We start from the raw sequence: 12248 nt of genomic DNA, 5'->3' as shown, positions 1-12248 counted from the left end.
TCATCTCCCCCTTTGCACCTTTGTCTGGGGAGCGGGGCTGCGGAGGGGCACAGGCCCACGCCTTTGCCTGCTGCTGTGTATGGTTTGGAGGATGCCTCCCCCACCCCGCCCCACTGCCCCCGAGGCGTACAGTGCCGGGGGACGTCCGGGAGGAAAGAGGAGCACCCCCTCGCTTCCCAAGAGGAGCGGGAACCTGGCCCCTGCGTCCTCTGCCCAGGTTGTGAGGGGGTCTTGGGGATGCTGTGGCCCTGTGTCTCCTTTGCCGACCCACCAGCCAGCTTCCCCGGGGAAGAGGAGAGTCTTCTGTGCCTGTCTCCCACCTCCAGCCCCAGCTCAGGGCTCCTCTGTGCTGGAGAGGGGGCTGTGGCGAGGGATGACCCTGCGATCTGAGTGTCACTCGCCACCACACTGACCTCACACCCTCACCACCCATCTGCTGCCTCTACACTCCCTTCCCCGAAACTCATCCTGTCCCATCTCATCCCCACCCCCGGCCCCCACCGGCTGGGTCTGTCTCCGGTCTCCCTTTCCCCACCTTGTTGCTGTCCGTCTCTCACTCTCCCTGGGTCTCTCTCCATCTCCCTCCACCTGTCTGCCTGTGTGTCTCGTTCTCTGCCTTTCTTCTCCATCCACCTCTCTCTGCAGTACTGTCTCGCCCTCCTTTCTGGACATGTCCCCACCCCTGGCTGGCCAGCAGCCCTCACGCCGGCTCACTCCCGCTCTCCATCTGCCCAAATCTTCCCCACCTCTGGCCCGGGGGAGCCTGTCCAGCGTGGAGGGGCGGGCTGGGAAGGGCAGCCCTGGCCCTGGCTTTGGCCTGACTCCGGGCCTCGCCCGGCTGCAGGTTACCACGGCGGCAGCTACAGCCCCGACGGGGTGGAGCCCGTGAGCCCCGTGAGCTCGCCCAGCCTGACCCACGACAAGGGGCTCCCCAAGCACCTGGAGGAGCTCGACAAGAGCCACCTGGAGGGAGACCTGCGGCACAAGCAGCCAGGTGGGGTCCCGCCCCGCACAGACGGGGAGGCCAAGGCCCTCGGAGGTGGTGGACTCTCAGCTCGAAGGGCGAAGCCGGGATCTGAGGACAGCAGCCCCCCCGGGGAGGGGGGCACCGGCCTTGCCCACCCTGGCCACGCCCTGACCAGCCCTGCTCTGCCCGCAGGCCCGGGGAAGCTCAGCGGCGAGGCGGCACACCTCCCACACCTGCGGCCGCTGCCCGAGAGCCAGCCCTCGTCCAGCCCGCTGCTCCAGACCACCCCGGGGGTCAAAGGTCACCAGCGGGTGGTCACCCTGGCTCAGCACATCAGTGTAACTACCCCGCCTCGTCGTTGCCTTTGCACCTGGGGCGGGACTAGGTCCTGAGAAAGGGAGGGGAGGGGGGTCCACATGTCCTCTGATGGGTAAACTGAATCCTGGGTGGGGGTGGGGGGGCGAACCAAGGATCTGGGGGTTGGCAAGGGCACGTCATGCCAGAGGTCCCAGAGTCATCTCCAACTCAGGTGCTGTAGCTGTCCCCCCTCCTCCTCCACTGATGGGGCATCAGGTGCACAAGCCCATCCACGATCCATACCTCACACACGCTGGCCAGTTGAATCGGACCCGTCTCGGGGCCCAGTTGGGGGCCTCTGGCCTCACCCCATGCACCTGGGGGCATTGTGCTGCTATAGGCAGGCCCAAAGCTCCTGGGGAGCCGAGGACCACACCCCAGGGTTCTGCCCCCAAAGCTCAGCTCAGCCCTCACCGTATCTGGAAGGTTCTGGCAGCTGGCCGGCACCTGACCCTTCCCGTCTCCCCTGACCCTTGGCCTGCAGGAAGTCATCACGCAGGACTACACGCGGCACCACCCGCAGCAGCTCAGCACGCCCCTCCCGCCCCCCTCTACTCCTTCCCCGGAGCCAGCTGCCCCGTCCTGGACCTTCGCCGCCCACCCAGCGACCTCTACCTCCCACCCCCGGACCACGGTGCCCAGGCCCGTGGCTCACCCCACAGTGAAGGGGGCAAGAGGTGAGCAGGGGTGGGAGACAGGGTGCCCCTTGACAGTCCCCACCGAGGAGCTTCGTTAGGTTTCTGCTGCGGGAAGGGGGAAGCTCAGGGAACTCGGGGAGTTGGCTCAAGGTCACAGAGCAACTGGACCCCTAGCTGATATGCGCTCCACACTCTGGGGGGATTCCCGGCACTGAGCTAAACCCTTCACACACATCAACCAGGATCCTCACCACAGCCTCAGGAAGTGTAGGCAGTGTTACCCATTTCACAGATGAAGAAACTGAGGCATGGAGCAGTGAGCTCACTTGCCCACAGGGACACAGCCAGTAAGTGGAGGAGCTGGGATTCGAAGCAGAGCTGTGTGGTGTGAGAGCAGCCTCCTAGTAGGCACACATGCACTTTGCACTCCTGGTTACCCCTAGGGGCCCCCGGTCAGAGAGGAGGGGAGAGGGGAGGGCCCTCCACTAGGATGAGGGAGCCATTCCGGGTGGCGCACAGAGGAAAGGAGATGGCCGGATGTCTTTGGAGGAATACTGGGGTCCCTGGCGTGGGGGTGCAGCAGAGGTTCAACAAAGTGCCACCCACGGGGGCCAAATCCCGCCCATAGCCTGTTCTTGCACAGTCCATGAGCTGAAGACGGTTTTACATTTTTAAAGGGTTATTCTTTTTAAACAAAGAAGAACACAGCCAAGACCACAATTGGCCCATCACTCCTGAAATATTTACTATCTGGCCCTTTACAGGAAAATAAAGGGTGCTAAGCGCTGGTTTAGAGTGACACAGGGCTTGCAGGGGAGTGGAGGGAGGGGTGTACCCGCTTCGAGAGAGAGAGAGCTCAGAGCTCTGACCACTGCTGGGACCCTCTCTCCACCCAGGTCTCCAGAGCCAAGCAAGACGTCAGCCCTGGGCAGCGGCGAGGATGGTATTGAACCTGTGTCCCCACCGGAGGGCATGGTGGAGCCCGGGCATCCGCGGGGCACCATGTACCCACTGCTGTACCGGGACGGGGAGCAGATGGAGCCCAGGTATCTTCTTGGCCCCTCCCCTTCCCCGGGTGCTCAGGAATACGGCCCTTGCTCACCTGTGGCCTCGGTCCACTGCTGTGCAGTTGGGGGCTTGACAAGGGCTTCGGGGTGCAACTGAGGACCTCAGACCTACTAAACAAGGTCGAAACTTGAGAGATCTCCATGGCAACTTCCAGAGTCTTGGGCTGGGGTCTCTCAGCTCAGGCTGGGCCCCTGTTGCCGACATTTGAGGACCTGAGATTTAAAGAGTTAAATGTACTGGACCAAGCTGGGGCCCAGGGCTGGGTTGGGGGCAGAGAAAAAAGCCCCCTGATCTCAGGGGAAGGTGTGATCTGAGCCCATTTTGGTTCCCCAAGCCCTTTTCTGGGCATCTGGCTGTGGCAGGCAGATAGGTATGGCCCACCAAGGCAGCTGAGGCTCTCCAGAGATACCCTGAGCCCATGGATAGGGAATTTCAGGAGACATGGTCCCTAAGAGACCAAGGAAGCAGGTTTGGGGGTGGGAGAAGCATCATTCTGAATTTCTAAGGCAGCTCAGGTGGTGAGCACCCTGTCATCAAGGGTGTACAAACAGCCCCAAGTGAACTAACCTGGGGTGTCTGATCCTCACAGCAGGATGGGCTCCAAATCTCCAGGCAACACCAGCCAGCCACCGGCGTTCTTCAGCAAGCTGACTGAGAGCAACTCGGCCATGGTCAAATCTAAGAAACAGGAGATCAATAAGAAGCTGAACACCCACAACCGGAATGAGCCAGAATACAGTAAGGGGCCCACCCCTCCCCGGGAGCAGGATGACGGGGCCGCGGGGCTGGGGGCCAGCTTGGCTGGGTGGACCTGCCGACCACCTCTCCCACTGGCCCATCACCTCATGTTCAAGGAGCCTGGGGTGGTCTCTCTCTTTACTGTAGGTATCTGGTGGCACAGAATGCTGTACCCAGAATGATTCCCAGCATACAGGGGCTCTTGGGGAATATTTGCATGAATGGGCCAGTTCACACTGGGCTCCAGAGATTGGGGTCACACTCACACAGGGCTCCGTGTGTCTCCCATTCACAGTGTTCCTCACATTTGTGATTTTTCTCTATTTATGTGGTTCCTGGATGTCAGTCCTCGCTCAGCTCCCCACCTCTGTTAGCATAGCGCCTGGCCCGTCACAGATGCTTAAGAGAACCTATGAGCCGGTAAACCAATGAATGAAGGGTCCTCACATCTTCAGCCTCAAAGAGCTCTTTAGTTGGGGGGAGCTCAAGGGCCTTGCAGAGCCTTTTCTCTTTCTGGGGCTGGTGTTAAAACCCTACAGACAGTCCCTGGCCCAGGCTGTTAAATCCAGAACCTTGTCAAGTGCCATGCATCGGCCAGCAGGTGAGCAGTCCCCGAGAGCTGACTCAGAATGCAAAATCTCGGATGTCAAGGCCATCTGGCTGTGACCTCTGTCACCCCATTGATCACCAGCGTTGATTCGGCTGACCTGGCTGGCTGGCGGGTGTCCCCTTCCTCCCTCACTGCTCCATGTGTGTGCCTCCCAGAGCTGTGCGCTCAGTTGAAGAGGATGGCCTTCCCCTTCTTTGGTCAAGGGTGTATCAGTAGCTCTGTGCTCCCCTCTAGCTGTGCTAGAACCTCCACACAAGCCCTCAGGGTCCATTTGTAGGAGAATCCCATGGACAGAGGAGCCTGAAGAGCTACAGGCCATGAGGTCGCAAAGAGTCAGACATGACTGAGCAACTTAGCGTACACACACCGGGTAGTCAAGCTTCCAAGACTGGAGACATAGCCAAGCGCGGTGTTATGTATGACAGGCTGCCGTACATAATAGAGAGAAATACAGACTCTCAAGTGCTGCCCCAGATGGTGCTAGTGGTAAAGAATCCACCTGCCAATGCAGGTAAATGTCAGCAGACACAAGTTCGATCCCTGGGTCGGGAAGATCCCTTGGAGGAGGGCATGGCAACCCACTCTAGTATTGTTGCCAAGAGAATCCCATAGACCGAGACTAGCCCTGCCACGTTGCACAAGCTCCCAGCTGGCGCACCTTGCCTAGACCAGACGGGAGCGGGGCAGGTGGTTGGGGTGTGGGGTGAGGGGGACGGGGCAGATGATTTCCAGGATCCGTGGGCCCGTCGCCCTCACCCTCCTTATTGTCTCCCTCCAGATATCGGCCAGCCGGGGACGGAGATCTTCAACATGCCGGCCATCACCGGAGCAGGTAACCATCCATCCTGGGGACCGCCAGCCCTGTGCCTGTCCTCCCACCCCACCCCCATCACTATGCACCCTGGGGAGGTCACACTGGGTGTCTGGACCCAGGAGGAGACTCAGGGATGAGGTCATGGAGGTCTCTGGGCCCCACACCAGCTGTAACTGTGGTGACAAGGGGCCTTTCTCTGTTCAAGTGCGTCCCCTCCTCTGGTCTAAACAAACCTTGCGGTGGGGATACAGACGCACATAAAAGGCCGGAGGCAGGGGAGGGGGAGGCCTGCAACCAGTTTCTATTTGGAGTTCAATTTCAAGGCCTCCTGGTGCATTTAGGACAGTGTTAGAATCACACACAACTGTCCAGAAACTTACCCGGCTTGTCTGTTGGGGTCTCAGATGGAGACTTGAGTCTGTGGATGGAGAGTGAGCCTGTGTGCATACAGGCTGCCCTCGGGGTCCAGGTGGGCATTTTATATAGATAGAGCATCAGTTTTACTTGAAAATACCAGCCAGGAGGCTAGGGGAACACTACAGATATATTCTGAGAGAAGTGTAAAACCCACATGTGTTTTTAAGCTGAAACTTAAGCCTTCTATGATGTGTTGGAGGCCCTTGGGGTTGGATCCCCCAGCCTCCAGTAGGGGCCACACTGTGCATTTCTGCTGCCTCTGTAGGACTGGGTGGGGCCTTGGGGAAGGGCCTTGTGTCTGGTATGAAACGACTGAGCCCAGAGCAGATGGGGCTGACCCTCTGCCAGAGTGGGAGCATCTTCGGGAGGGACACGGGGGGGTCACAATGACCTTCTCTGGGGGCCATCACAGCTCCAGGAACGGGGTGAGCAAAAGACAACTATTGGATTTTATCAGGGGGCCACGGGGCCTCTAAATGCTGAGCCTTAGGCAACAGGGAGGAGGCAATTTGGTCGAAACAACAAGATGGTCAGAAATGGATGTTTTCAGAATGTTCCAAACCTTGACTGAGTCGCTGAGACATGCAGGTGCATGTGTATGTAGAAATTCATGTGCAACAACCAAGATTTATGTGAAAACTTGTATATAAATTAGATTCAACTTTTTTTTTTCGAAGCAGTTTAATCCAAACAAAGGAATTTCCCCCAGACCCCAGTCTCTGCTGCTTTAGCTCCTGCTTCAGGACTGGCAGTGGTCAGCTTCCTGACTAAGCACCAGTCAGATCACGTACCCATGACCTTGGTGTCAGGCTCATCTGTGATCGTAGGATGCTAACCTACAGAGTAACCATCATTACCAGTATCCCTCACATTTTTTCCACTTCCCAGTGTTTTAGTTTGTAGGATCATAAATGCTTTCTTTGCTCCTCTACCCATCCATCACCCCTGTTGGAAAATTTCCTTTTTCTTGGTGGACATGGCTTTTTTATTTGAAGTGCTGATGAAACATGGCCAAGACCCAGCTTAAAAAAAAAAAAAAAAAAGTCAAGGGGTCTTGTGGCTGTGAATGAGTTTGAAAGTAAAAGGAAGAGAAGAAAAAGAAAACGTAGACAGCAGATAGTTGCTTTGGAAATGTGATTTTAGAAGCTGCCGTGTCACGAAGTCAGCAGTCCAGTTTACAGATGAGTCAGGGGTCAGCCAGACTTGCTAATCATACAGTTGGCTCTGAGCAGAAGTTTTAAAATTCATGAAAAATTTTGCCTGGTGGCAGGCAGAGAGCTTCGTCGGCAGTTTTTGAAAGCAGAGTCTGGTTTAACAAAAAAAAAAAAAAAAATGCCCCAAAGAGGCACATTCCCTGGGGTTTGCAAAAAAGTCCCTGGGATGGTTCACAAGGAAACACGAGAGGGTCAGGAAACCTGGTAAACAGAAAAAGAGGAGTAACGGGCTTGACTTCGCAGTGGGTGTCTGGAAGGATCCGTGGGGGGGCAACTGTCGATCAGACCGCTGTGGGCTGGGGTGGCCGGGCGGGCGCGGCCAGGCCACTGTCTCCAGCTCTGCCCTGACCCCCGCACGCACCGTAACTGCATGGCTGCGACCCTCCCTCACCGTCCGTCTCTGCACCTCTTTCTCCTCGTGGCTCCCTGGGCGGGGAGAAGGCGTGGGAGGAGAGTTAGGCCCAGCTGCCGGGCGGGGGGGCAGGGGGCTCCCAGGTGGGGGCGGCCGGAGGACTGTCTGGTCACCTTCCCCCCGTCCCTCTCCCCAGCATACCCTGGGAACCAAGGAAGGACTCCCCCACGCCCAGCACTGCGCTTAGGCTGGACTTAGTTTCCCCGCAGCCCTTTCCCCTCAATAAAGGGACCTCTGATCCCACCCTCCACCCCACTCCCTGTTTTGAAGGCCACTTGGATTGTAATTAATGACGCAGCCCCAGCTGGGGTTAGGGAGCCAGTAGGGGCTTCCTCTTCCCCAGAGGGCAGAGTAGAAGTGAGGCTTGGTGGGGGGTGATGAGCTTGTAACTGCCCCAAAGCCCACCTCTCCCCCCTCACCCGCACCGCACCGGGAATCCCTGAGAGTCAGAGACAGGCCTCCCGCCCCATCGCCCTGCAGGGAACACCAGGGCGGGCGGGGCAGACAGGGAAACGGAGAATCGTGGCTTTGCCGAAATGTGCTCACTGTGTATTCTCTCTTCTCCTCCCTCTCCCCCTCTGTGCTTCTCTCCCCCTCCCCCCTGGCCCCCCCGGCCCCCCTGTGTGTGTCTCTCTCCCAGGCCTCATGACCTGCAGAAGCCAGGCGGTGCAGGAACATGCCAGCACCAACATGGGGCTGGAGGCTATTATTAGAAAGGCGCTCATGGGTAAATATGATCAGTGGGAAGAGCACCCGCTCAGCGCCAATGCTTTTAACCCTCTGAATGCCAGTGCCAGCCTGCCCGCTGCTGCTATGCCCATAACCGCTGCTGACGGACGAAGCGAACACGCACTCACCTCGCCAGGTCTGCAGGCCTCCTCCCGCCTCGGCCCTCCAGCCCCGCCCGCCCCGTCTGTCCCCACCCCGGTGTCATTAATCCTCCCGCCGCCGCAGCCTCCTCCTCCTCCTCCTCCTCCTCCACGTTCCTCTGACCAACGCCACCCCGCCTCCCGCCCCCCCACCCCCAGCTTTGGAGCTTGTGACTTGATTTTTTTGTGCGTGTTTGACGTGGTCCTGGAGTTGGCTAACCCCAAGCCGGCGGGCACCCCCAGGTGTCCGAGTTGCCCCGGGTCCGCCCTTGCCCACTGGGCACGAAGGAACTGCCGCTTTTCTAAAACCACTCACGCCGCTGCCCGAGCCCTGCCCCGCCTTCCTCGAACCCTGCCGGACACGGGTCCCCAGAGGCCCGCATCCTGGCCCCTCTTGTGTCTCCTTGGGGGCAGTCGGGCTGGAGTGAGGTCCTTACCTTCTCTGTGTGGATCGAGGGGACCCCTGGGCTCATGGGCAGCCAGGCTAGTAGGCTCTGTGCCTGCGGCGGCCACCCTGCATGTCCACAGCTGGCCCTCAGGCCTGATGGGGAGGAGATCAGATGAGTTAGGGAAACCACACGGGCCAGCTCGCCCTCGGGCCTGGGTCCCTAATCAACACTCCACATATCAGAGCAAGGGCTGCAAGGAGAGCGCTTGAGCCATTTTTCTAACCTGGACACTGTGGCCCCAGGAAGTTTCTGGACATAACGCGAACCCAGGCCTGGCCTCAGGGCTCCCGGCTTCTCTGCAGAGGGCCTGCAGCCCGCCAGGCCCCAGCATAGTCCTGGGGCTATGGTCAGGGTCAAGCCAGAGGCCTGAGGCTTTGTGCTTGGAGTATTAGCCCATAGTGGGTAGATGGGCCTCGGGGCAGCCTGAGGGGGCTTTGCACATAATTCTACCCACTGCCCTAGTAGAAACCCCTGCACATCCAGGCGCATGGCTGGGTCTGGACATCTGGTTGACCTCTTTGGCTTCCTAGGGGCCTGAGCTGCTGTTCTCCCTCCCTGGGGGGCCCAGGAAGCAGGGGGTCAGGGCCTCACCCATCCCCAAATCCCCACAGCACAAGAGCTGTCCTCACAGTCCAACGCGGCCCCTTCCGTGTGTCCCCCTGCAGGTGGCGGCGGAAAGGCCAAAGTCTCCGGCAGACCCAGCAGCCGAAAAGCCAAGTCCCCAGCCCCGGGCCTGGCGTCTGGGGACCGGCCACCCTCCGTCTCCTCGGTGCACTCGGAGGGAGACTGCAACCGCCGGACTCCGCTCACCAACCGCGTGTGGGAGGACCGGCCCTCATCCGCAGGTGGGCGCTGGGGCCGGGCAAGGGGGCCAGGCCGACTGCTCAAGCACCTACTGTGTGCTGAGCACGTGGTCAGGCCTGTTCTGAGACCACCCAGGGCCCTGCCCAGCTAAACTCAGACTCACACACGGTCAGGACACTCCCTGTAAGGGCCCAGCTGGAGGGCACGGGCGCAGTCAGAGAGGATGAAGGATTCCGGAAGTGAAGAGAGAGGCTCGTGGGCAGGGACCAGTCCCATGGGTTTGCAGGGGGGTTGCAAGGGAGCCCCCCACCCCCGATTTCTCTGTGAGTGCCAAGAAGTCCCTGGGGGAGGTTCGGGAGATCCCTTGGCTGCAGAACAGGCCCCGGGGACAAGGGCAGGAGCAGCGAGGAGGCTCCTGCAGGGATGGAAGACAGACTGCCGGGCATGGATGGGGTGGGAGTGGTGGCGAGGAGCCCGGGTGGGCAATTTGAGAACATTCAGGAGATAGAAGGGCAGCGGAGGCAGGAAAGCAAGGCCCCGGGGTGGCAGGTGGGTGGGGCCCGCGGGGACCGCCTGGCTCACCGTGTCGTCTCTCCCGGTCTCTCCGGCAGGGTCCACCCCATTCCCCTACAACCCCCTGATCATGCGGCTACAGGCGGGGGTCATGGCCTCCCCGCCCCCGCCCGGCCTCCCCACGGGCAGCGGGCCCCTGGCCGGCCCCCACCACGCCTGGGATGAGGAGCCCAAGCCACTGCTCTGCTCGCAGTACGAGACGCTGTCCGACAGCGAGTGACGGTCAGAGTGGGGAGGGGGCGGCGAGCAGCCGGAGCAGCGGGGCGAGGAGCGGGCGGCCGCCGACTCCCCGCACCGAGGAAGGAGCCCCTGAGTCTGCCTGTGCGCCCGTCCGTCCGTCCGTCCGTCCGTCCGTCCAGAGCCGGCATCCTTGCCTGTCTAAAGCCTTAACTACGACTCCCGCCCCGGCTGGCCCGCGCAGTGACCTTACTCAGGGGATGTTTACCTGGTGCTCGGGAGGGGCCGGGCCGGGCAGGGGGCGCGGCAGGCGTGTGTGGCGGCCACACGCGTACAGCCGGGGCGGCCAGGGACCCAAAGCAGGACGACCACCCACCTCCCACGCCACTGCCTCCCCCCTTAACGCATTTGGAACCAAAGTCTAAACTGAGCTCGCAGCCCCCGCACCCCCAGCCCCCTCCGCCCCCCACCCCCCTCCCGCTTAGCACTCTGGACAGACGGACACGGGCCCTGTCCAGGCCCCAGCACTCTTGTCCCGGGGCCCCAGGGGCTGCCCCAGCCCCAGGCGATGAGACCGTGGGAAACCGAGTCAGGCCAGGCGGGCGGGCGGGCGGCAGGGCCAGGTGCGGCCTGGGGCGAGCGGCTGCTCCGAGGAACTGGACTGTTTTGTTCACGCAGCATTGCCGCAGCGGCGGGAAGGAAAGGCAGGTGTAAATGATATATTGGTTTACAGGGTATATTTTTGATACCTTCAATGAATTAATTCAGATGTTTTAAGCAAGGAAGGACTTACCCAGTATTATTGCTGCTGTGCTTTCGATCCCTGCTTACCGTTCAAGAGGCGTGCGCAGGCTGACAGTCGGTGACCCCATCGTCCGCAGGACCAAGGGGGGGTGGGGGCTGCTGGCCCCTGAGCTCCCCCCTGCGTCCTCCCTTCCTCCCTTCCTTGGGCAGAATGAATTTGATGGGTATTCTGTGACCGCCGTCTGCGCACGGCGGTGGCGTCCTGTCATTTACACATGTTCTTCTCATTAAAAAGCAAATTATACTCGAGTTACAGAGGCTCCTTCTCTATCTATCTCGGACCCGCAGCCCGGAGGGTGGGCAACACAGAATGGGACGGTGGGAGTGTAGCCCTGCGGGGGACAAGGGCACATCCCCAGACTCACCAGACTCGTCCCATCTGCAGGTGAATGTTGCTTAATTGCTCAGTCGTGTCCGACTCTTTGCAACCCCATGGGCTGCAGCAAGCCAGGCTTCCCTGTCCTTCACTATCTCCTGGAGCAAACTTATGTCCATTGCGTCAGGGATGCCATCCAACCATCTCATCCTCTGTCGTCCCCTTCTCCTCCTGCCTTCAGTCTTTCCCAGCATCAGGGTCTTTTCCAGTGAGTTGGCTCCTCTGCAGGTGAGTATTTATACCAACGGTAGGGATGTCAATGTGCGGACATTGAACCATCACACCCATGGTGGGAGTATTGAATTTTCACCCACGAGGAGGGTATTGGAAATTCACACCCATGCTGACAGTGTCCAAGATGGCCATCATCACCTCTGAACTGTTAAATACCTTAAAACGTTATTATTCTGGGACTTGGCTGGTGGTCCAGTGGTTAAGAATCCGCCTTGTAGCACAGGGGGCACGGGTTTGATCCCTGGTCGGGGAACTTAGATCCCACATGCCGTGGGGCAGCTATGCCTGTGCGCGGCAGTGAAGATCCCATGTGCCCCAACTAAGACGCAACACAGCCAAATAAATAAATACTTTAAAAAATAAAAATTATTCCACCTATGCCTTGTTAGAAAACAGACAGATCCTTGGCTTTGCATATAAGGCAGAAGAGGGAACAGCCTCCCAGCTCGAATCTTGAGACATCTGCCAATTGGCGACTTGTGGTTTTGGTAAAACGGATCTCAAGGGCTGTGTGCTCTCACGCCTGCCATGTTCCTTCAGGAGCGGAGCCAGCGCTTCAGAGAGGCTGAAGTTCTTTGCAGCGGACATGCATGCGGGATTGGGGTTCAGGGTGGGGCGCAGAGGAGGAGAGAACCAGGGCCACTGTAGGGAGAAATTGCCATCCCCAGCCCAACCTTTAACCTGGTGGTCAACCCAGCACCCCCATCTCCCCAGGGTGTAGACCGGG

The 12248-nt window shown here is 59.5% G+C and overlaps 1 protein-coding gene across 1 annotated transcript in view; it reads left to right on the top strand.

The window, feature by feature from the left end:
- NCOR2 (nuclear receptor corepressor 2) overlaps positions 1 to 11160 on the top strand; it is a 234501-nt gene extending 223341 nt beyond the window's left edge. Inside the window, 10 exon segments of the mRNA XM_043442529.1 lie at positions 845 to 994; positions 1160 to 1305; positions 1809 to 1860; positions 1863 to 2001; positions 2859 to 3008; positions 3620 to 3768; positions 5157 to 5210; positions 7876 to 8100; positions 9219 to 9398; positions 9969 to 11160. Of these exon segments, the coding sequence (XP_043298464.1) occupies positions 845 to 994; positions 1160 to 1305; positions 1809 to 1860; positions 1863 to 2001; positions 2859 to 3008; positions 3620 to 3768; positions 5157 to 5210; positions 7876 to 8100; positions 9219 to 9398; positions 9969 to 10150 (1427 nt within the window). The 3' untranslated portion in view covers positions 10151 to 11160.
- Positions 11161 to 12248: the final 1088 nt, after the last annotated feature.

Source organism: Cervus canadensis, chromosome 1 (assembly GCF_019320065.1).
Source record: "Cervus canadensis isolate Bull #8, Minnesota chromosome 1, ASM1932006v1, whole genome shotgun sequence".
In the NCBI taxonomy this organism is placed as follows: Eukaryota; Metazoa; Chordata; class Mammalia; order Artiodactyla; family Cervidae; genus Cervus; species Cervus canadensis.
Note: the sequence above shows the minus strand (reverse complement) of the source record. Positions and strands in the feature narration are given on the sequence as shown.